This window comes from Battus philenor, unplaced genomic scaffold (genome assembly GCF_028537555.1).
Source record: "Battus philenor isolate CCGP_79_NKW_IND1 unplaced genomic scaffold, ilBatPhil1.0.hap1 SCAF_4, whole genome shotgun sequence".
Taxonomy (NCBI): Eukaryota; Metazoa; Arthropoda; class Insecta; order Lepidoptera; family Papilionidae; genus Battus; species Battus philenor.
This window is the reverse complement of record NW_027181704.1, coordinates 3,616,162-3,638,475: the sequence shown is the minus strand read 5'-3', so window position 1 is coordinate 3,638,475 and position 22,314 is coordinate 3,616,162. Positions and strand designations below refer to the sequence as shown.

The window sequence follows — 22,314 nt, the reverse complement described above, 5'->3', positions numbered from 1 at the left end:
CGCGAATCTGAAATCCCCGAGCTAATAAACTAAAAAAAAATCTACTTCAAATGCGTTGCCTGACGTATTATATCGACTAATTGATATCTACTCGGTTTTCAGAGAAAAGATACAGCAATGACACCTTAGATATAAACATGTAAAACTTAGTAGTGTAGTTAATAAGATATTATATTTTAACAACCATCTATAGGGTAGACCTAGATCTAGGGAGTGGAAGTCTTATCTTATGTATTGACCATGAACACGTGAAACTGAGCAACTATGCACTTTTGTATACACGGTTAAACATTCAACAAATAAAGGCAATTTAAAAATTGGTTTCTAAAGATGATGGCAAATGTGATAAATTTCCAAGTGATTTGAGAAATAAGTCCTCGTATATTATAATACTAATTCTCTCTCTTGCTATTTATGGACAATTCTAAAATAATAGCAGTAAACGATCATATGTAAAGACAATGTTTTTTTTAAACTACGTGATGCTTTCGAAAAACAAAATTTATATATATATTTATTTATATTATTATATATATTTATTATATATATTTATTAATATATTTTAGAACACAGTTTTTTATGTTACACATATGTTTTTGGTAAGTTTCTGGATTTACCTTTTCTTATATCTTAGATTTAACCAAGACCTAATATAAAAAAATTCAGTACGTATATAATGAAATCATAGTCAAATAAATCAACCTAATTGAAAACAATAAAAAGCATTAAAATAAATTAAGGTCTCAATAATAGCGTCACGTGATTCGAGGAATAAGTCCCCGTATTTCACACATTTGCTGACGTATTCACGTCGGTCGTCAATGGAAATATATAATAATGACGTCATTACCTAATTACGTCATTATTCTCCGTTTCCATTAACCTGATTTTTAATAGAATTATTCGAGTTCGATTCGTATATTTCTTTAAATTTACTAATGAACTATGTATGTGTACGCAATTAGAGGGCGAAGGTGAATTACCGCAGAAGCGTGTATTTGATCTTCTTTTCATGAAATAAAAACTATTAGCGGACTGAAGTGATTTACCACCCGAGCACGTTGGTAAGAAAGATTATAGCCTAGACTGATAGAAGAAGATGTATTTACACATGCACAAAGAGTACTTATAATTTACACGACCTTAACGAAACAGCAATGACCACATCACTGATGGTGTCCGAATTCAAATCAGCATTCGAATTTTACATAAAATTATTGTGGCCATACTGTCCAGCACTTATAGGTTACAGGTGTCTTTTACTTATATCGCACTCCTATAGAAAAAACAAATTTAATATATATTAAATATTTAATGGAATCAGGCGTTACCTCGCGGAAGTCCATCCTAAATAAGAAAAGGACCAATATTTAGCCACCTCCGCACATGAAGTGGTAGTCGCGCAATGAAATGCACCGCCCGCCAGCCCGCTGATAAATGCGTATGCGACAAACAATGCGAATCACACAACCGCCACCACCAAATTACTCCTGTTATAGCTCCTGAAGATGCCCCGTGGAGGGGTGAAACACGTGTTGAGTAATTGTTTGTCGCATGTGCGGAGGTGGCTAAATATTGATCAAAAATTTAATATATATTAATTTAACATATTCTAAAGTAATCCCTTTATACAGTCTAACTGCAAATACGCCTAAAACCTTTAAAGCTTTCTGCTGTCAAATGAATACGTTTGACACTTTAAAGCTTTTTTTTTTTTTTTCGCGGAAAATTTTCATCCTTTACCATCTGTTTAAATTTTAGATATCGACATTATTTTCATTATTTTTTTTTTGCATTATATTGGCATTTTAGGTTCATTCATCGGTTAAAAGCGTGAATGTTGTAAGAGCTCTTCTCAGCGTTTATATTTAGAATAAAAATCGCAATCGTCACATACATACAGAGCTAATGTCGTCGACACAGTCCAAATAAATCAATAGGCTGAAGTAGGAGAGGGCCGGTCACGTTTTTGGCGCGGCAGACGGAGGACGAGTCTTGATGTCAAGAGTGCTTATTTGGAGCAAGAAGTGTGAGGTGCCCTTACTGCTCAGTATGACGACGTTAACGAATCGGTAGCTGAATAAAAAGCAAACTACCATATTGACAGATTTTTGAAGGTACGAGAAATTCAAAAATCGACAATGAAACACCCTTGTACAAATACACATAATTAACACACACACACGCTCTCATACAAAATATACTCTATAGTAAATGATGTAATTCTATCTATGGTGTAGTCTATTATACGTATTGTACATTATGATTTAAAATGAATAAGTTAATAAATTATCAACATGCGTATTTGTAACCCGTCTGATCTCTATCAAACAGGTCTGCGTGCCTAGTGCAAAGATAGATAGAGATAAATTTTTAACAATATAAATTATTTGCATTTTGAAAGTCGATAACTAAGTAAAGATATATGTTGAAGACGGTGGTCGAAGGTCTTCGACCATTGTGTTACTGGTGCTGATTTACTGATCAGAGATGTGGTCGTCTACGATGGGAGGGTGGAAGGCTCAGTTACCCAGAGAGCAATGGCCTCTCCATTACATTCCGAGTGCTATACACGGAGCTTCGCTACGAGATAGAATCATAATTGAGGAAATCCGAGAAAACTATACGTTTTAAGTGACAGTAAGTGCGACCTGCCTATCGTTCGTGCGGCCTATCGTTCGTGCAGCTGTAGTCCTTGGAGGCCGAGAGATTTTCAAATGGCGACTACGAGCCAGTAGACGAAGTGAGTAGTCCTTCTACTTGATTGACCGACGACATGGTCAAAGCTATGCGAAGTCGCTGCATGTGTGCAACGCAAGACCGATCATACTAGCAATCTGTGAGGAGACTTTTGTCCTGTAAGAGACGTATGTCGGCTATCATGATGATGATTATATAAAAATAGAGAGAATATTAATAAAGGTACAGGCCGGTAAAACAATCTTACCATAATCATTAGAATATATAAAACAAAGTTTATAATAAATAATATATTGGATAAAATTTATAAAAGTTACTAAAAACAAGGCAGATACGTGCATTAAATGAATTATAATATAAATATGATGTTACTTGTTATATCTCTTTTACTAAAAGTTTTTTTAAGCGGTTATATGAACCACTAACATTTGTATTCTTTCTTACAAGCCATTTTCAGGTATGTAAACATTACTGTATTTCAGGCCATAGCTATTTAAATGAACTAATGATTGCATATTGATCCTGAGGTGTTGGCCAGAGATAACATGATGCTGCTTAGTTCCAAAGTGTTAGAGACAAGTAACAATCACTATATGGGGGCGCTTCCAACCGGTCATAATGTAAATCTGTAGGGAAGTTCTATGTGCAGCAGTAGACGTCCTGGAACTGAAATAATGTTGATGAACTAACACTTACCTTTTGGTGACAATTATACTCATCTATTCTTTTGTTGAGTAAAATTAAATTCAAAATATGATACAAATATTTTATACGTAGAAGAACCAGACTGCTTGATGGTAACAAATTCAGTACACTTATCTTGAAATACTTCGACTAATTTGCTATCAAGTTATAAGGCTTTTTTGCGTAACACATTTCAGAATCGATTGACTTGTTAGGGCAGATCCGTATGCGTACGACTTGTCAACAGGGGATCCGTCAGCACATGCGTGCGCTGGCAGGGGGAGTCGGTCGTGGACTTAACATGGGCGACTCCCGCTGCAATGCGTATGCTTTCGGGCTGGCGGGTTGCAGAGGAGGTGGTCACTCTTTCTGACCATCGCCACATCGTTTTCGATGTTGCGATCCGCAGGCCCGTCGCTGACTCTGGCGGCCGTGACGGCAACACTACGCGACGCTGGTGTTTGAAGCGGCTAGACAAAGACCGGCTAGAGGCCGCCGCCTGCGTCGCCGATTGGCCGAACGCCGAAGAGGTTCTGTCCGAACCGGAGAGGGGAGCGAACTGGTTCCGGGAGATATTGACGCAAATTTGCGACGCGTCGATGCCCCGGGCCGGTCGTCCCAAGCGCAGGGGGGTGCACTGGTGGTCGGCGGAAATTGCGGAACTCCGCAAGGTCTGCTTGCTGAGCCGCCGCCGGTACACCCGAGCCCGAAGGAGGCGATGGCGAGCTCCGGAGGAGGAGATGGCCAGACTGTACAGGGAGTACCGGGCGGCTACAAAGGCGATGCAAAAGGCGGTAGCTGGCGCAAAGGCTCGGTGTTGGGTCGAGCTCCTGCAGGGACTCGACAGGGATCCGTGGGGGCGTCCATACCGAATAGTGCTGGGAAAACTCCGGCCATGGATGCCCCCGACGACGGAGACCTTAGAACCGGTCTTTGTGAGGAGGGTAGTAGATACTCTTTTTCCGGAAGATCGGTCAAGTCCCTCCGCGCACCCCCCGGCACAGCCGTGGGAGTGGACGGATGAGACGAGGGTAACGGCGCAGGAGCTGGATCGAGCCGTGAGCCGTCTCAGAGCGCGAAACACCGCGCCGGGGCCCGACGGAATACCGGGTCGGGTCTGGGTACTTAGTCTGGCGTCTTTGGGGGGTAAGCTGGCGGAGCTTTTCACGAGCTGTCTCCGCCGAGCCACGTTCCCCACGCCTTGGAAGGAGGCACGATTGGTCCTCTTGAGGAAAGAAGGCAGGGCCGTAGAATCTCCCTGTGCGTACCGTCCCATATGCCTGCTGGACGAGTGCGGCAAGCTGTTCGAAAGGATACTTGCCGCCCGTATCGGCGAGCATCTGTCTCGCGTCGGCCCCGATCTTGCCGACAGCCAGTTTGGCTTCCGTCGGGGGCGTTCGACCATCGACGCGATCATGCGCGTTCGGTCCTTGTCGGAGCAGGCCGTGTCGCGGGGTGGTGTAGCGTTGGCGATAAGCCTCGACATCGTCAACGCTTTCAACTCACTGCCCTGGGATGCGATAAGGGAGGGACTGATCCAGCATGAGGTCTCTCCCTGCCTGCGAGGCGTCATCGGCGATTACTTGCGAGACAGGTACATCGTGTACATGGACCAAAACGGAAGGAGTAACCGGAGGGAGATCAAGCGCGGGGTGCCGCAGGGGTCGGTCCTAGGACCACTCTTGTGGAACCTCGCGTACGATGCGGTTCTGCAAGTCAGTCTCCCCGCCGGCGTGAGCGTAGTTTGTTACGCCGACGACACGCTGGTAGTCGCCAGCGGAGACAACTTCGAGAGGACCAGGGAGCTCGCCGAGCTTGGGACGGAAGTCGTCGTCGCTAAAATACGCGGGCTGGGGTTGGAAATAGCGCCAAACAAGACCGAGGCGCTATGGTTCCACCGGTTGCCTCGAACGAGGGAACCTCCCGACTCGCGCGTTCGCGTCGATGGGCACGATGTCACGGTGGGGCGGTACATGAAGTACCTCGGCCTCACTTTGGACAGTCGCTGGGGCTTCGAAGAGCACTTCGATCGCCTCGTCCCCCGGATTGAGAGGATAGCGGGTGCCATGCATAGACTGCTGCCTAATCTCGGGGGACCCACGGAGGAAGTCCGCCGCCTCTATGCAGGGGTCGTACGGTCCGAAGCCTTGTACGGGGCGCCCGTGTGGGCAAAAAGGCTGGCGATTCGACGCTGTAGAACTAAGATCTACAGCGTCCAGCGGAGGATGGCCATACGGATCGTACGCGGATATCGCACGATATCGTTCGAGGCGGCGACAGTCCTGGCGCGCTTTCCGCCCCTGGACATTCTAGCGGAGTCGGATGCGAGGGTCTACGACCAAGTCCGCACCCTCCGCCGAGACGGCGGTGGCGAGCCGAACCGTGTGCTCGAGGCGGTCAGACGACAGGAACGGCACAGGGCGCTCGCGACGTGGCGCGCTAAGCTCTCGGAAGAGCGCTATGCGTGCAGACGCGTCGTTGGAGCGATCCTGCCCGTCTTCGAGGCCTGGATGCAGCGACGAGACGGAAGGCTCACCTACAGGCTTACGCAGATGATCACCGGGCACGGTTGCTTTGGTGATTACCTGTGTAGGATTGGTCGCGAAGCGACGGCGAACTGCTTCCACTGCGGAGGAGCCGCCCAGGATTCCGCCTCGCACACGTTTGCGGTCTGCCCGGCGTGGCAGTCGGAGCGGCGGATTCTGGCGGACGAGATCGGACAGGACCTTTCCTTGCCAGCAATCGTGTCGGCGATGCTGAGAGGGTCATCGGCGTGGAGGGCCGTGGCCTCTTTTTGCGAGACCGTCATGGTCCAGAAGGAGGCAGCCGAACGGGATCGGCAGAGGACAGATCCCGCTCGGAGACGACGCCGTCAGCACAGAGACGTGCCTCGCGACGGCCCTCCGAGGAAAGGTGCTCCCCAACCATGAACGGGGCCTTCGGAGTCGCGGGAGTTTAGGGGGGGGGGGCTAAACTCCCATTAGCTTCGGCGACTCTGTGGCGGACGATGGTTCGACGTGGTCCCGAACCATCGTGATAGTACCACGAGGGTTTCGGGGGTAGCGTATCCACGCATATCCCGGGACGGGCTATCGAAAAATAGCAAGGCGCAAGGGAAGACCGCGTGGCGATCCCTGACCGGGAGATACCGCGGTCCCCCGTTTAGCGCAGAGGGCGACCACCGGGGGGGGTTTTAGTTGGTAGGAATCCCACATACCCCTGTCCTTCCCCCAGAGGCAGGGCATCTTGAATACCGGAAGATTTCCCCCACCGAAACAAAAAAAAAAAAAAAAAGATCCGTATGCGTAAGGATACGCTTGACGCACTCGCTATCTCGATCCCAAAAAAAGGTGTGATAATGTTCATGGATAATTAAAGATTTTACATATAAGTAAGCTCTATACACATTTTCGTATTAATAACATTTTTAGTGTACTTAAAAAAAATTGTAACAGTTAATTGCATCACAGGCAACCTAAATAATTTTTATTGAAATATTAGGCAATCATAGTTCTCTTTTAGGCATTTTAATGCAATGCATTTTACGTAAATAAAAATTATTATACATAATTAAATTATTAAATACACTAAAGATTGGTGATATTGCTTGCGATAGAAGAAGACCAGAAAAGTAGGAGTCCATTGTCCATATGGCATGCAATAGGCTCATAATACAGAAACAGTATTAGAGCGTAAAAAAAAAACTTGTTGATGATATAAAAGAAGAAAATATTAAAAATAATTTATATATGGGTTTGCGGGCCCCTTTTTTGGAATACGTAATATATATTAGCCTTTCTTCGTAAATTTAGGAGTTTCTGTAAATATCAACAACTGTTATTGTATGCGGGTAGCACAAAATCAGTAAATATCGTGATCTCCGTAGGAGATAAGGATGACAGAATATTTAGCAATTATTAACAAAAATACACATGCTGTTGTACTAGTGCATAGAGTAATCCCTACCTTCTCCTCCCGTGGTTACCACAAGAGAAGAGTATGGGGAAAATATTCACGAACGATGAGAAATAATAAAGCTGCACTCACCAATCCACATGCCAAGCGTGGCTAGAATCAATTTTTATCGTTTATAGGCGAAGATGTCAACTGCCGTCGAGCCTGATATTAAGCGATGGTCTATACATGCTTGCCTAAGAGAGACCTATTCACTCTTGTTTGAAGACTCCTAAGATATAGTTATCTGGGACCGGTGGATTGCGAACATCCCAGGAGTGCCAAGGAGTAGAAGCAGTACGCTTAATGCAGGTGGAAGAGGTCAACTGTGTACGGTTGTCGTGAATCCATACGTTTTATTGTCCGATGGTAGAAAGGTTTGGTGTAATTCCAACGCACGCTCTCCATAATGCAGTCAATAAAATGCAATATATACCCTTTATATTGATAAATATAAGAAGACCAAGTACTCAAGTTCTTGCAACTGCGTTGTTACTAATGGATATAGCAGCCAAGAATCTTCAACAAATGCCCAGCTACTCGTCGATGACGCTAGATGCAAGCTTGCAATTGGTTCTATTGAATATCTATGGAGGTTAACCCCATCAGCATATCATATATCCACCGCTGAGCATGAGCCGTAATTTTTGTCTCAACCATGTTCATTTCAAGGCTCACTGTTCGCAAAACTCTTTAAGATCTTCAAGCATCGTGTTTGGTGACATCAATGTCTAATCAGATCTTTTCGTTTAATTAAACCTATTCCAAATTATACACTGTCAGTGAAATACATCGATTGATTATCCTGATCTTTTGAATTTGCCAAGATCGTTTCAATACTATCAGGGACCATATATGCAAATCAAAATAGCGAATTTAAATTTCTGAATTAATTTTAATTAATTTAAATTTTAATTTAAATGTTTTTATGGTATTCGTAAATATTTTGCATCATATGTACTACATTTAGTTTAAAGTTTTCAGAGCATAATTGTCCGGATAGAAAACCCTTTTATTTTTATAATGTTATTATTATAGTTTGAATAAGTTAACGGAAATGTGTATAACCTCCAGAAGAAATATATTTATACATATATGTGTATATATATATATACACACATATATATGTATATATATAAATATATATATACATATATGTGTATTTATATATATATACACATATATATGTATATATATAAATATATATATACACAATTTTTATTCTTTTTTATTACCTATATATATATCGTATCAAAACCACTTCGAGCCTACGAAGGTTTCGACTTTTATAATTTGTAATATAATTTTTGTGCTTTAAATGAATTGTTGAATTAGAAATGCTTATAATCTCTAAAAAAATTTAAAGGTAATGTAAAGGGATAAATTAAATTAGCACTATAGTTTCTACCTTTATTTTTATTAAATAACATAAATACTTAATTGAAAAAAAAATGTATGTAATTTACAGAAGAAATTAAAAAGTAATAGATTTATTGAATGATTTCTTAATTAAAATATTTTGTTAATAAATAATGACATATAAATAACGCAATCGTATCAATTCTTTAAATCGTTTGGTCAATCCGATGCAATCATGCGCATAAATTTGTAACAATTAAACGTTGAAGGTAAATAGATAAAGATGAGTTTCCCAATTCGATTGTCTGTGCGCATGTCACCGGCATAGGGTTATTGTTCAAGTGCATACAAGCTCCAATGATTACTTTATGCCCGCGGTGTGAGATCGCTTCATTGCGCGAGTTATCATGGCGGCGCGCGCTTGCTTGCTACTGCTTCTGGCCGGCGCATGCGCAGCGCGCGAGTGCATTGAACTTACCCTCTCCGAAAGAAATATAGCTGATGGCATTTTCAATGGGACTATATTAAAAATTACCACGAAAAACGAGAGTTACGATGATAGTGTTAAAACGAATATTCTTGGTATATGGGATCGGTTCCCGAGGATCATGGTGCCAATGAATGGGACGACCGAGCAATGTCGCCGGGACAGTCGGGTGTTCCTTGACGGACTGGAGCAGCTGGAGCTGTGGGCTCTGAAAAGTAAATACATTTTCTTTTATTTTAAAGACAAAAGTGTATGTAGAAAAATAACTATTTTACTTATCAAATAAGTTATTTCTATATTTTGAAACATAATTATTCTATCCATTGAATTTAAAAAATATTTGTTTTCTCGACAGTATAAAAACTAATTTTCAATTTTGTTAATTACTCTCAGTGAGAGCGAAACCCGCTAAATATAGGTTAAAAGTTATAACCCATTAATTAACTTATTTAAGCATTAATTTCTATAAATCAGTTCCTTAATTTTGAACGTTGACCTACATAGATCCTGTCTTATTTATGTGTAGTCAAATAGCAGGGTGTGTTCAGGCACAATCTGACGCATCAAAATCCAGCCGTATATATAGAACACTTCATAAATATCCTTTCGACCGTAGCATGTCCACAGCTGCATGACTGTTTATTGGGAAACCCAAAATTTAGATGATACAGAGAATGCTACCTTTTTCTCTATTGATCTACTTGTTCATTATCTCTTTGTTTTTGTTATTTTGTTTTTTTTTTTAAATAATGTAAAAGCTGATTCTATTTCTGACGCCAACCGTACGCAAGTCAAGTCACAGATTATTATACGACGAAAATTATTTTATGTATTAAGATAAGAAACGCAGACAATTAGCTAATTTTGTAATAACGAATATTATTGAATGTTAGATGAAAATTTGGTCCGTATCGATACTGACTTGGCTAATGTTCTGAATTATAAAGGTAACTTTAAATCTAATTTTTTTTAAACTATTGCTGTCGCTGGTGGCGGGAAAATAATTAACATAGACTCGTGCCTATCAGAACACGGAAGCTACTGACGTTGGGGTCATTAAGAGATTAAATCAGACTCCACTGTATGATTTTTGATATTAAATATGAAATATATAACCTCTTTATTACAGCCAATAACTGGTACTTAAAAATAAGAAAATAATGTATCGAAGACTTATCCGACCAAGTAGACTAACCTATCTTAATCAAATTCTAATAAAGCTCCCTCTCAACAATCTCCAAGGGTCTTCGATAGCAATTACGACAGAATACGAGCCCCACTTAACCTTGTATAAAACGTTATTCTTTCCTCTAGAAAATAGCCGTTTCTTCGCGATATACTGATATTTCTCCGCTAACGTCATTTTAGCTCTAATAACGTTACGATGGCGGTGAAAAAAAAATAGAATCTCGGTACGAATAGCTATTAGTTCTAGACAACGACAGATGACTATGCGTTGTCATTTTAATATATTGAAATGTCTCTCGCGTATAGATTTCTACTTAATCATTATAAAAAATAGTTAACTTTTTTTAGATTTACTAAATAAAACATTATTTAGTGAAAATAAACAGTGCAAAGAAGCATTCGATCGTTATATTTAACGATAGGTGAACTAATAGGCATTCTATTTATCTTACGTCAAAAATAAAAGCTATGAATTTTTGTCAGTCGTGCTATCAGAGATGACGTGATAATTGATGTTGACAGTTAATTTAAAATTAAGTTAAACATGAGATTGAGAAAGACCCTGTTTGAAGGGGCACTAGGAATCATACGTATCTGCATTTAAGTTCATCGCACCTTCTTTAAACTACATGAATACGATGCCCCATATTTTCAAAAAAAAAATTTTAAATAAACATAAAGCCCACTGTATGTTCTCATTATATATTTTAGATTAACCGTGCAGCTCACTATTTTATTTAGTTGAATATCGCTATATATATATCGAATATTTGGTAATTTAGTTATTAATAATACGTTTTTAAAAATAAAGTCTTTCGCGTGTTTGAAAACGTTTCAAATATTTAAAACGTTATCATTGAGCATACTAATTGCAGTCGTGGGTAGTCCACGGCAGGACATAGGCCTCCTGTATGGATTCTGGTAGGTTTGGTAGGAAACAGCCTGCATCTAGCCTGCATTATCCGTTACCTTAACTACGTTTAACGCTGCGATTATCGATCCGAGGTTTTCATTCCAGAACTTTAAGGCCCTAGCGACTATTCCTTTTGGTACAATTTGCCTACCTACTGAAACTAAAACTAATTGAAATCCTATCCTTTTTATTTATTGTATTTATATAATTATTATACATTTTTTATTATCTCACCGAATTTTCATCTAACGTTATGCGACTATCTTATTAAAGACGTTGATTAAATTTCTGCCTTATGTTTAATGGCTACGTAGCCTTTAATGATAAAACACATTAGCTAAAATGATAATGGGCCTGGAACGCAATCGCTGGCAAGCGACTTTATTTCCATAGCCCTTCAAATATTTAATTCAGTTCTGAATCATGAAAAATAAATCTTCAATTTTTTTTTTTATTCATCATCATTACATCCGTAGAACATTGACGACAGAACATAGGTATCTGACATAGATTTACAATAGGACTGGCTAGAAGCGAACTTAGGAGATCATAGTCTGAAGTGACGGTGGACAGACATCGCTCGTGCAACCGAAGGCTGTTAGGGCCAATTGGTTCTCGAATGGCGATCATGGGCCGGTGGACATAAAGAAGGTCGGCCCCCTCACTAGATGGATCGATGATATAGTTACGGTCGAGGGGAGTCGATGGATGCAGGCAGCGCAGGACAGGTCATCGTGACGATCTTTGAAAGGGCCTATGCCTAGCAGTGCATCGGCTTAAAACTAAGTAATGTTTATATATATATATATATATATATATATATATATATATATATATATATATATATATGTGTGTGTGTGTGTGTGTGTGTGATACTCTTTTTGTAATAGAATAACATAACCCTCGGGCCCCGACATATGGCACGCTTTGAGCGAAGTCGACAGAACGAGCGTCTTGTTTGAGGAAGCGAACTAATGAGAGGACGCCCCATGCTGCGCTTGTCAGTTCGTGGTCTCCAATAAAGAAACTTGAGACCTCGGCGGCCATCTATTCTTCGTGCTATATGACCCACTGCCACTCCAACTTGCCAATCCGTTGGCCTATGTCGATCACTTTTTCGTCTATGGACCTCCTCATTTCCTCATGAATCCCGAGCATAGCCATCTCCATAGCCATACGAACGTTCACTTGTCAATGAGGATCAGAGTGTGAGATCTTGTTACTCTGTATGCCTCCACTGGTAACATACTTCGATTGTAAACTTTCATTAAAACCACAAGGGATGTTAGAGGAACAACCGATTTGAATTTAATGGATGACCTCTTTCTCGAAGTTGGACTTACCTAGGACTACTTAACATACGATACACTACACCTGCTGGACTGTGGTCTCTAGGACCTGTGCTTGTGTAAAATTTCCAGAGCATAACCATCTCCATAGCCCGTTGTATGAACGTTCACTTGTCAATGAGAATCAGAGTGAGAGATCTCGTTACTCTGTACGCCACCACTGGTAACATACATCGATCGTAGACTTTTATTAAAACCATAAGGTATGTTGGAGGAACAACCGATTTGAATTTAATGGATGACCTCTTTCTCGAAGTTGGACTTACCTAGGACTACTTAACATACAATACACTACACTTGTTGGACTGTGGTGGCCAGGACCTGTGCTTGTGTGAAATTTCTTACAGCTAAACTCAATGACTCGTGATGTTTCCGATCGTAACCATTAAGACATCTTATTCCTTTTCTATATAAAATAATTAAGCGTAGTTTGCACGAAGTTGGCTTATTTTTAATAAACTGAATCATAGTAATGGATAGTATATAGTATATGTACTATATGGGTATTACCAAGGACTGACTCAAAAGCACCCACTGTGTCACCGTGATCAAAATAAAACAAAACACGCAACTTTTACGTCTTAAAAAGAACAAACACAAGCTAATTGCTAAAACCTGTACTAGCAATGCGTTCCAATCCCAAGGGCCAGTTGGCTAGTACATTGAACCTATATTACATCGGGCAATGGTAAAACATTCTTTAAAACGCTTAATGAAATATTTTTTCTATAAGCCTCTTTTTAATTTTACACACATATATATTACATTTTCGCTAAATACATTCTTTATTATTTGTAAATATTATAAGTAGACATTCAAAATAAACTTACGATCCATGTCGTGAATAGACAAAATTAATGAATACAAATTTTATTTATAGTAATTAAGATTAAAGTTGTTGATACTGTGTAATAAAAGACACTTTCAAAATAAATGTAAACAATGAAATATATAAAATACATTCACACATATAATGTATGAATTTACGTGTTTATTTATAAATATGATAGATGTGTACATATTTATTTATATTGTATACAGAATTATAAGAAATAAATGTGTAACCTTTGAAGGGATGAATGTATAACAAATGTCCACTGTGAAGTGAAGACTTAACACCTATTTTCGTGTCCCGCGTATATATTATCAATATGAAAGACCATACAACTAACTACTGAACTGACTATATAAAACTAATTTCTTGATTATGTTACATAAGTTATTAATATGTGTATATAAATATATATATATATATATATATATATATATATATATAGATATATATATATATATATCTACAGAAATTTTGCTGTTTGGTGTGTTATTCCGTTACAACGACTTTAAGTTTCCATCAAGTTTTTGAAACATAAAGTTCTACATGTTACAACATTTGAATTAGCTATTTAAAAACGTTAATTCTGTGACGACGTTTTACAAATACGTACGCCGACATTGTCTATTTATGTAGTCTTTTTAAATTTTGACTTTTGAGAGTTTATATCGTCATTGAAGATGTTAAAGTTATTAATAATGACCGGTATTAGTAAGAGATACTATTGAAAAATACTAATTTAGATTAATTTCAGAAGTAATTAACAGAATATACGCGTATGTACTGATGATGACTTCGCTTAAGATGTTTGTAGTAATAAATTTTCTATCTGTACAGCCTAGTAAATAACCGGATATCTGATGTAGAATACGTAGAAAAACAACTTGGTGTAATACGTATAATAATGTTAAATAAATATAAAGAAAAGCAAAAAGAATTTAATGTTATCTAAATTTTAAACGACTTTGAAAAACTCTCGATAGTCCACCGGTTTGGCGAATCGATTCTGTAAAACCATTTCGCAATGACGGCCTTAGAGAGGTATCCTTCAGATGTCAGTTCACCATCAGACCTTGTCGCGTGGCGGTGGTGAAATTACATCGAGTGGTGAATTAGAAATGCAGGTCCGGCTGCGGACGCGACATTGGCGTGACTAGAATGTATGCATTTATCAAATCCTACACGAACATTGATGTTACGAGTGAAAGAAATTTTGGACGGAATATACCTTTGCCCTTTTTCATTTCAACATTCAATTCAAAAATAGTTTAAAAACGTTTTTTGTAAATGTATGTATTGCTTATACTATTGTCACTAATGGCGTCTCAATTTGGAGATAATCAGCATTATATACGTTGCAGTAGTTAAGCCAATCCTTTTATCAATGTAAAATTCAATCAAAAATTGCGGCCAAATTATCTCGCTTTTTGCTAAATTATCATGGAGGTTGCAGGAACGACGATAGGTTGTATTCTGGCACAAACAATATGTTGCCAGCAAATGGTGTAAATTAAAGTTAAGTGAAATACATTAGACAAAAAAGAAAAAGATAAATAAAATATATTCTCATTGCTGGGACGCAAGCCACTTTTTATCAAGATTAAATTACTGTTTGCATTTACGATATATTTAATACAAGTATGTATCGATACAAGCTCTCACTTATCAAGTACCATATTTGTTCGCAATCAAAAAAACAATAACAACATAAATAAACGTTAATTTAGGACAAACAATACCCGTTATTTTTTCTCATTTTATTAATAAACCACCGGCGTTCTTGTTTGATAGCTTGTTCTATAAATATTTAAATATGTAGTAAAGCTAATAAAATATTTCTATGTGCGGGGCAGACGAAATGGTAAAAAAAATTATGACAAAACTAATGCATCGTTGTTATTGGCATCAGCGCCAGAAATTACATTTTAATGGGAAAGATATCTATATATAAGCAATGACTTTACTTAATTTTATTTTAACATTATTATGTCGTATATTTGTCAATGTATAACAAACAGTAAAAGTATTTTTAACAAGATGAAAAGCATTGAAAGCGTAGAATTTGATGCCTTGCGCTCGCGTAGCACTTTCCTGCCTCCTTTTTAATCCGCATAGTTGAGGGCTGTATTTCTCCGCCGTGGGCTTTGTTCTCCGACCCACATAACTATGGTGTCTTAAGGCATGAATGAGAGAGGTTTTTTCTAGGTTAGTGCGCTTAACTTTCCAGACCCTACAGCCTTTTGCCTAGATACAGGAATGCCTAGAACTTAGATTTCAAAATAATGCGTATTCAGAGAGCCTTTAAGTTTTATTGTGTTCAACGGTTACTGATAGTAAATTGGCTCTTTTAACTGTCAATTTACATATTTACGTCGACATATCAGCCGTAGGATATCATCAGCTGGACTTAGACCCACCTCAAGGATTTCCAACAAAACCGGTAGGAATCAACCTGCATCCTTCTTCTTCTGTACCTTAACAATGTTGTCTGTCTAGCTTATGGGTGCACATCCTCCGTTGTGCTTGCCGGTCTCTAGTCTCCATTCCAGAACCTTAAGGCTCTAACGGCCAACTGTTTCATACACCATTTATATAGGCACCATATATATATGGCCATATATATATATGGCCAGTCTACTGCCACTTGGACTCGCTAATCCACTTAAATATCTTTGTTACTTTCGTTCGATCACAGGTCTTATTATTGGCACATTAATTCAAAATAATCTCGTACAATTTCTAATGTAATCACTTTCAAAATGTTTCTGATTTTGAAGTCAGAAATGATCTACTGTAGAAACGGTCGGTGAATGTATTACACTCTATGCAGCTTCCTTCCGGACCTGATCAAAGGCGCTACGGTATACAATAACGTTTGCACAACTCGCTTCCAAGTTTGCTCCCCATTACCGAACTGCGAGCCACTTTGTCGTTTCTCTACATACGTATTCCTCTTTGAAAGGAAACGTGTCTTCTCGAATATATTACTTTTCCGAAACCATCTCACCTACATATTACTTTGAAATATGTTAAGCGATGTTTCATATTAATATTTTGTATTAAACTTTTTGAAGTTTTAATTACAAGATTTTAATTAGTTATAGGAGCAGTGGGCACCTATGTATCTCTGTCATTCACAGATTGTTGATCTATGGTTGTCCAAGAATGAACTTGATGTGAACTACATATGACTTTGTTATCAATCTGCATTGGATATGATAAGGAAATAAAAGGTCAATAAAAATAAATAATTTCATGCTACGAAAGTATATATACATCTGTAATGTAATAACAGTACATTACAGCCACTACAAACTTTATTTCTTACTACTTTAGAAGCAATAACAAATGCGATATAAGAGTACTTCTAACCTTCCAGTTTTCTATCGAATAAAATGTTGGTAATTGTTCAACTTTAATAATTATATTTGGTATCAGTAAATAAAAACATAGACGCTACATTTTTATGTATTTATTTCATCACTTTATCCCTCCATGTATTGCGATTTGCGAATAATAATTACCATTCATTAAAATACAAATATTTGAGTGCTTTACTAAATAAAAATTATCGCTGGATATAGCTTCAATTGTTGGAACGCTTGCAATATCATACTTGTATTAGAAATAGCATATTATAAAGAGGATAAAAATTGTCAATAGCATAAGCAAATATACAAATGTTATAATTCGGATATTTGTGGAACGAAATGAAAGAAGTGAGGCATTGATAAAAATTAACAAAAGAGTGATAAAAGCCTTGTCCCAAACCAGACAAAGTTACAAGAGGTTACCAATAGGCCATAAAAATCGTACTTTAAGCTAAATCAAATACAAAATTTTTATTTCTTTTTGTTATGATTAACAAAATTTATTTTACATCGCCAATCGTCTAATAAGCATATCCTCCGTCTGATCCAGCGATAATCTTCATTCTCACGTTACCACAATGTTTAATTATCTCGGCGCAGACATGAACGATGTCGAAACTATAAAAATCCTTCAATATAACCCGCCGTGAGTTATCAGCGGCCTTACACTCGCTTTTTGACGATTTAATCACGCATAACTGTTATTATATATCGCTTCATTTACATAAAGTCTGTTTCATACAACCTCATATTATAGTAATAAAACTGTAAAATAAAAATTATTATGACAACTGTTCGTAAATTAGCACTACATTGCGCGTTTGCATTGCACTACATAACTTTGACATGTTATATAAAACTGTAATGTATAAGAAATTATTACTATCATCAATTCAGCTGCAAGAAAGCTCCCTCATAAATTTTTACATTGATGCATTCACCTTGACAATTTCGTTTGTCCACTATGTGGGTAAACATCCTCCGTTGCTGGTGCCAGTCTGTTGTATTCAATCACAGAATATTATGGCCCTAGCGCCCATGTGCGTGCTAAATGTCCTACCTGCTGCCACTTTAAATTGCGGATCGATTTAGCCGCATTAGTTAATTTCATTCACCTACGAAACTATTATCGTCGTTGCAGCACATAGACGCCCTCTGCAAAGTATAGGCTTCCTCCAAAGATATCTGTGGCAGAAGATACCATAATTTCCCCGCTTGGCAGACGGGTCGGCAAACGCAATATGGTTTTATGATATGCAGAGCAGTGACATATATAATTAATGCACAAACAGTGATTTATATAAAATTATATCCAAGGAATCGAACCCAGAACCCACAATCTCAAGTCTCTGTACTCGAAATTATTGTTATTTTTTGATTTAGGTTAAATGTTTTTCAACTAATGATAAGTATTTCTTACAATTTTTAAATTTTTTCTCTCCATAAGAACCTTTCATTCGACTTAAGTAAGACAGCGACCGACTTAGTCGTGTTATTCTCGTCTTTTTTTATGTAGTGTGTGTGTGTGTGTGTGTTTATTTGACGGAATATTTGTTACAGTGTTCGACGCCACAGCGAAACCACCCTCCGGTATATTGAGCGGAAATGGTAACCAGTACGGTGACTTTGACGAGTGCTTGGAAGTAGATGGCGCAGTGCGCGGCAAATACTGTTTGGCTTCCTTGCAAGTGACCATCAAAGGCGATAAACAGCTTGATCATTTGGACACGCTAATACACAGTGGACACTATTTGAGAAGCAATGTAACCGATGTGAGTATATTTTGTATTTATTTATAACTACCTCTTACATAACTCAGTATGGATAATGCGTTATTATCAATAAAGCAACACACTTTATATACTGTGAGCGCTCTGTCTGTCTATTAACCTTAGACAAAAAAACAATTCTAACCTCACATTTAACACTACGTTTAAATTAAATTAAAGGTCAAGAACGTATCTAATTTATAACCGATGATTAATATGACGAATTCTATTTTTATTTTAAACATATAATATCACTGTTGCTTATTTAAGTGTCCTTCTTGTCTTTACAATACATCCATGTCTTTATGCACCCCTTGTAAATTACTCACCTTGTTTACAAGCTGTTAGCTTATAAAAACGAAGTCTGAATATTTTAACAACCCAAATATATGTACTTACAATAATTCATATAAAAAAATTATGGCCGAATAATGTTTATTGTAATAAAAGTATATATCATATTTTCACATACTGGTTCTTATTAATGTTTGTAAAATTCTTTGCAACTAAACAGTTAATATAGTACTTTTTTTAAAGCTATTGCGCGTCCAATGCTGCTCTAGGCATTGGCCATAGATTTGGAATAGGATTGTTTGGAAGCGGCCTATATGCGGCGACTTTCAACAACCTTAACATAGTACGTAAGACGCTGCGCTTGCCGGTCTTTAAGACCTAAAGGTCCAAGCACCCATCAGGTTCGCATTATGGAATAGTATTTGTTATCAACCATAAATCTTTGTTACTTGTAATAAAAAAAATTATTAAAAGTTAAAATTGTTCATTCGTATACTACTCATGAAGTTTGCTGATGTTTAAAGATTCTATGCTTATATGTTCTATAATACAGAAAAAGTATGTTCCATAATATAGAACATATTTTATTCTGTTTTAAGTACTGTCGGTGTCATTATACTATATTTGTTGTTACATACAATATATTGTACTGTTGCAATTTAGTTTATCTAATTTTATTTTTGTCTCTCTAAAGTTTTTATGATATGGATCGAATCAGTGCAAGCAATAGTAATTAGTCCAAAACTTAAAGCCTTAAGTTCTAGTCCCATTCGACTAATCTCCCATAACGAACGTTTTAACTTAGTTGGATTAGTTAATGAGAAAGTTGCTTATGTTATAAGGTTGTTCTGGAAACGCTAAAAACTTATAAAGAAATACTTACGCTTTAATAGTTACACTCTACACGGTGAACAGTGGTAGCACAGCGGTAGAAGACTGGGATTTGCGATCAATTCCGGGATTCGATTCCGGGAATACAGTCTTATTTAATTAATACTTTGTGCATTTACTTGGGACACGTTCTTCGACACCAACGATACAATCTCCTTCAACTTATCATGATGGGAAAGGTCGCTGGTAAAAGGAAGGTTGGTAGGAGAAAGAAGTCGTGGCTTCGTAACATTAGAGAGTGGACCGGAATCGCCAGCGCTGCTGAGCTATTACGCAGAACTAAAAATAAGGAAGAGAGCAGGAAGCTGATAGCCAACCTCCACTAGTTGGAGAGGCACTTCAAGAAGAAGAAGAAGAAGAAGCATTTATTATAAAGGATTGCCACTGCTTACAAACAAGTTTATAAAGGGTAGATAGCAGCGCCCTCTACAAATCGTTATATCACACTAATATCGCCAACCCGCCTGCTACACGTGGCGTATTTATAAAATCTAACCATAGATAATTTTGAGGGAGGTCAACGCCTTGTTGTGGGCGTCTATTAGCTAAAAAGAGAGATAGTGATGGCAAAATAAATCGTATTTATTCCACAAAAAAAGATTTTTCCTACGTGCCAAAATAGTACAAACTTTTTTTCAAAATATCGTGAAGTAACTACGTAAATTACTTGTCTATCGGAATCTAATATGTATGTATGACAAGGTTTACCAACCCTGGCAAACGCTATCATAAAACGTCTAACCATCTGTTAAAGTCCTGCTAGGAAAAAATGTTTATTAATGAATGTCATCATCTTAAAAATAATGCAATCATTTACTGATTCTATTTTATTTTGTTCTCTGTTTTTTTGTTTTATATAACAAATGAATCGGAAAAATCATCATGGAACAACGGGTTCAATTGTTTTTAGTCGGGAAAATGTTTCTTGAATTGATACCTTCGAGCGTAACGCTGATAACTAAACAATGTCATAGATTGTAGAGCAAATTGTTTGCTTTGTATTCTAGGACTGATGCATTAATTTCTAATACTAAATTTCAAAGTTCTAATCAAAAAATCCTAGATCTCATTTAAAATAATTTACGAAAATCCATCTCGAAAACTGTTGCAGTTATTTGTTTACAGATAAAGCATATGCGTCAGCCACCAACCTCGCATAATAAAAATGTAGGGTATTTCGAAATATACATAAACCGGCATCGACCAGTGACTCGACTCAGAGATGCAACCATGACCTACGCTGACGACGTATATTAAGACACGTTCACACCGTTCGACCCTGAGATTATACTCGAATTAATAAAAAATAAATTATTTATTTATTTATTCTTAATAACCATAAAATATTATAGAAAGTTGTTTAGAAGGTAGTACCCGGCCAGGCAGATCTAACTTGGCCTTTAAACTCATGAAGCATCAGTCCGATTCTAGATTAAGCTTCTGTTAAGATTTATTCAATTATTTGTCATCGAGAACTAGACGTGGTAACGCGGCATAGGTTGATCCCACCACAAAGGGGACCAACGGCTAAGTTATGGTTGCGGAATGTCGCTGGATACAGGCAGCGCAAGATAAGTCAGCGCGGCAATCCTAGGGGTAGACATATGCCTTGCAGTGGTCGCCTGTTGACTGAAAAGAACAACTAGACAACAAGATAATTAAAATCTGAGTTAATTCTGTTACAACCTGGTAGTCACACTTATGAGTAGAGTTCAGATCAAGTGTATGAATTAACAGTTCAAATGTATTTATTGTCTAAATAATATTTATATGTAGCATTATTTAAAATTTCATTTAAATTAAAATCAATTTATTTTTTAAATTTCGAAAATATAGATGACTTGTTATTGAAATTCAGAGCTATGAACAGACTTATTAGACTTAGGCGAGTTTCATATTTGGAATTTAATTTATATACACAATTTAATTTTAATGTTCGGTTAAAAAAATACCAGTTTTTCAACTTCTAAGCAGTCATAACTGGGTCAATATGAACATATTACCTTTCGCTTAAACTGTAGTCAATACACAATTCGTTATGAGTATATATTTTTTTTAACATTGTAAATATTAATACACCTATTAATATATTGAATACTCTTTGTAATTAAATAGTGATTTACTATATAATTCATCTATAAAACTAAATTTTAATAATCAAATGAACGTAATGAACCAACAGAAAATAATCTTAATTTTTTAAACAATATATTACTTTTTAACTTTACAAATTGTATTGAGAGTGTAAAAAGACAGACGGGACTTAAAAGATTAGAACAAAATAAATGCAGTCAGTTTGCATTTTTAGCAGCAACAGATATTCAAACCAAAACTTTTTGTTAAACTCAGTTATGCCTATCAAACTTTCGGATTATAAATAATCATGGTAAAATTTAGACAGTTAAAAGGAAGACCATACACTTAGAAGGACAGTTAGAAGGAGAAGATTTTAATTTAATATTCTAAGAACAACACGGCTTATATGTCTTACTCATACAATTTTTGTTAAGTAATCATAGCAAA

General features: G+C 37.5%; 1 protein-coding gene across 1 annotated transcript in view; it reads left to right on the top strand.

Annotated features, from left to right (window-relative positions):
* Nucleotides 1-9,104: 9,104 nt before the first annotated feature.
* LOC137928765 (nose resistant to fluoxetine protein 6-like) overlaps nucleotides 9,105-22,314 on the top strand; it is a 53,198-nt gene continuing 39,988 nt past the window's right edge. Inside the window, exons 1-2 of the mRNA XM_068771727.1 lie at nucleotides 9,105-9,399; nucleotides 18,398-18,609. Coding sequence (XP_068627828.1) covers nucleotides 9,105-9,399; nucleotides 18,398-18,609 — 507 coding nt within the window. The remainder of the gene's footprint in view (nucleotides 9,400-18,397; nucleotides 18,610-22,314) is intronic.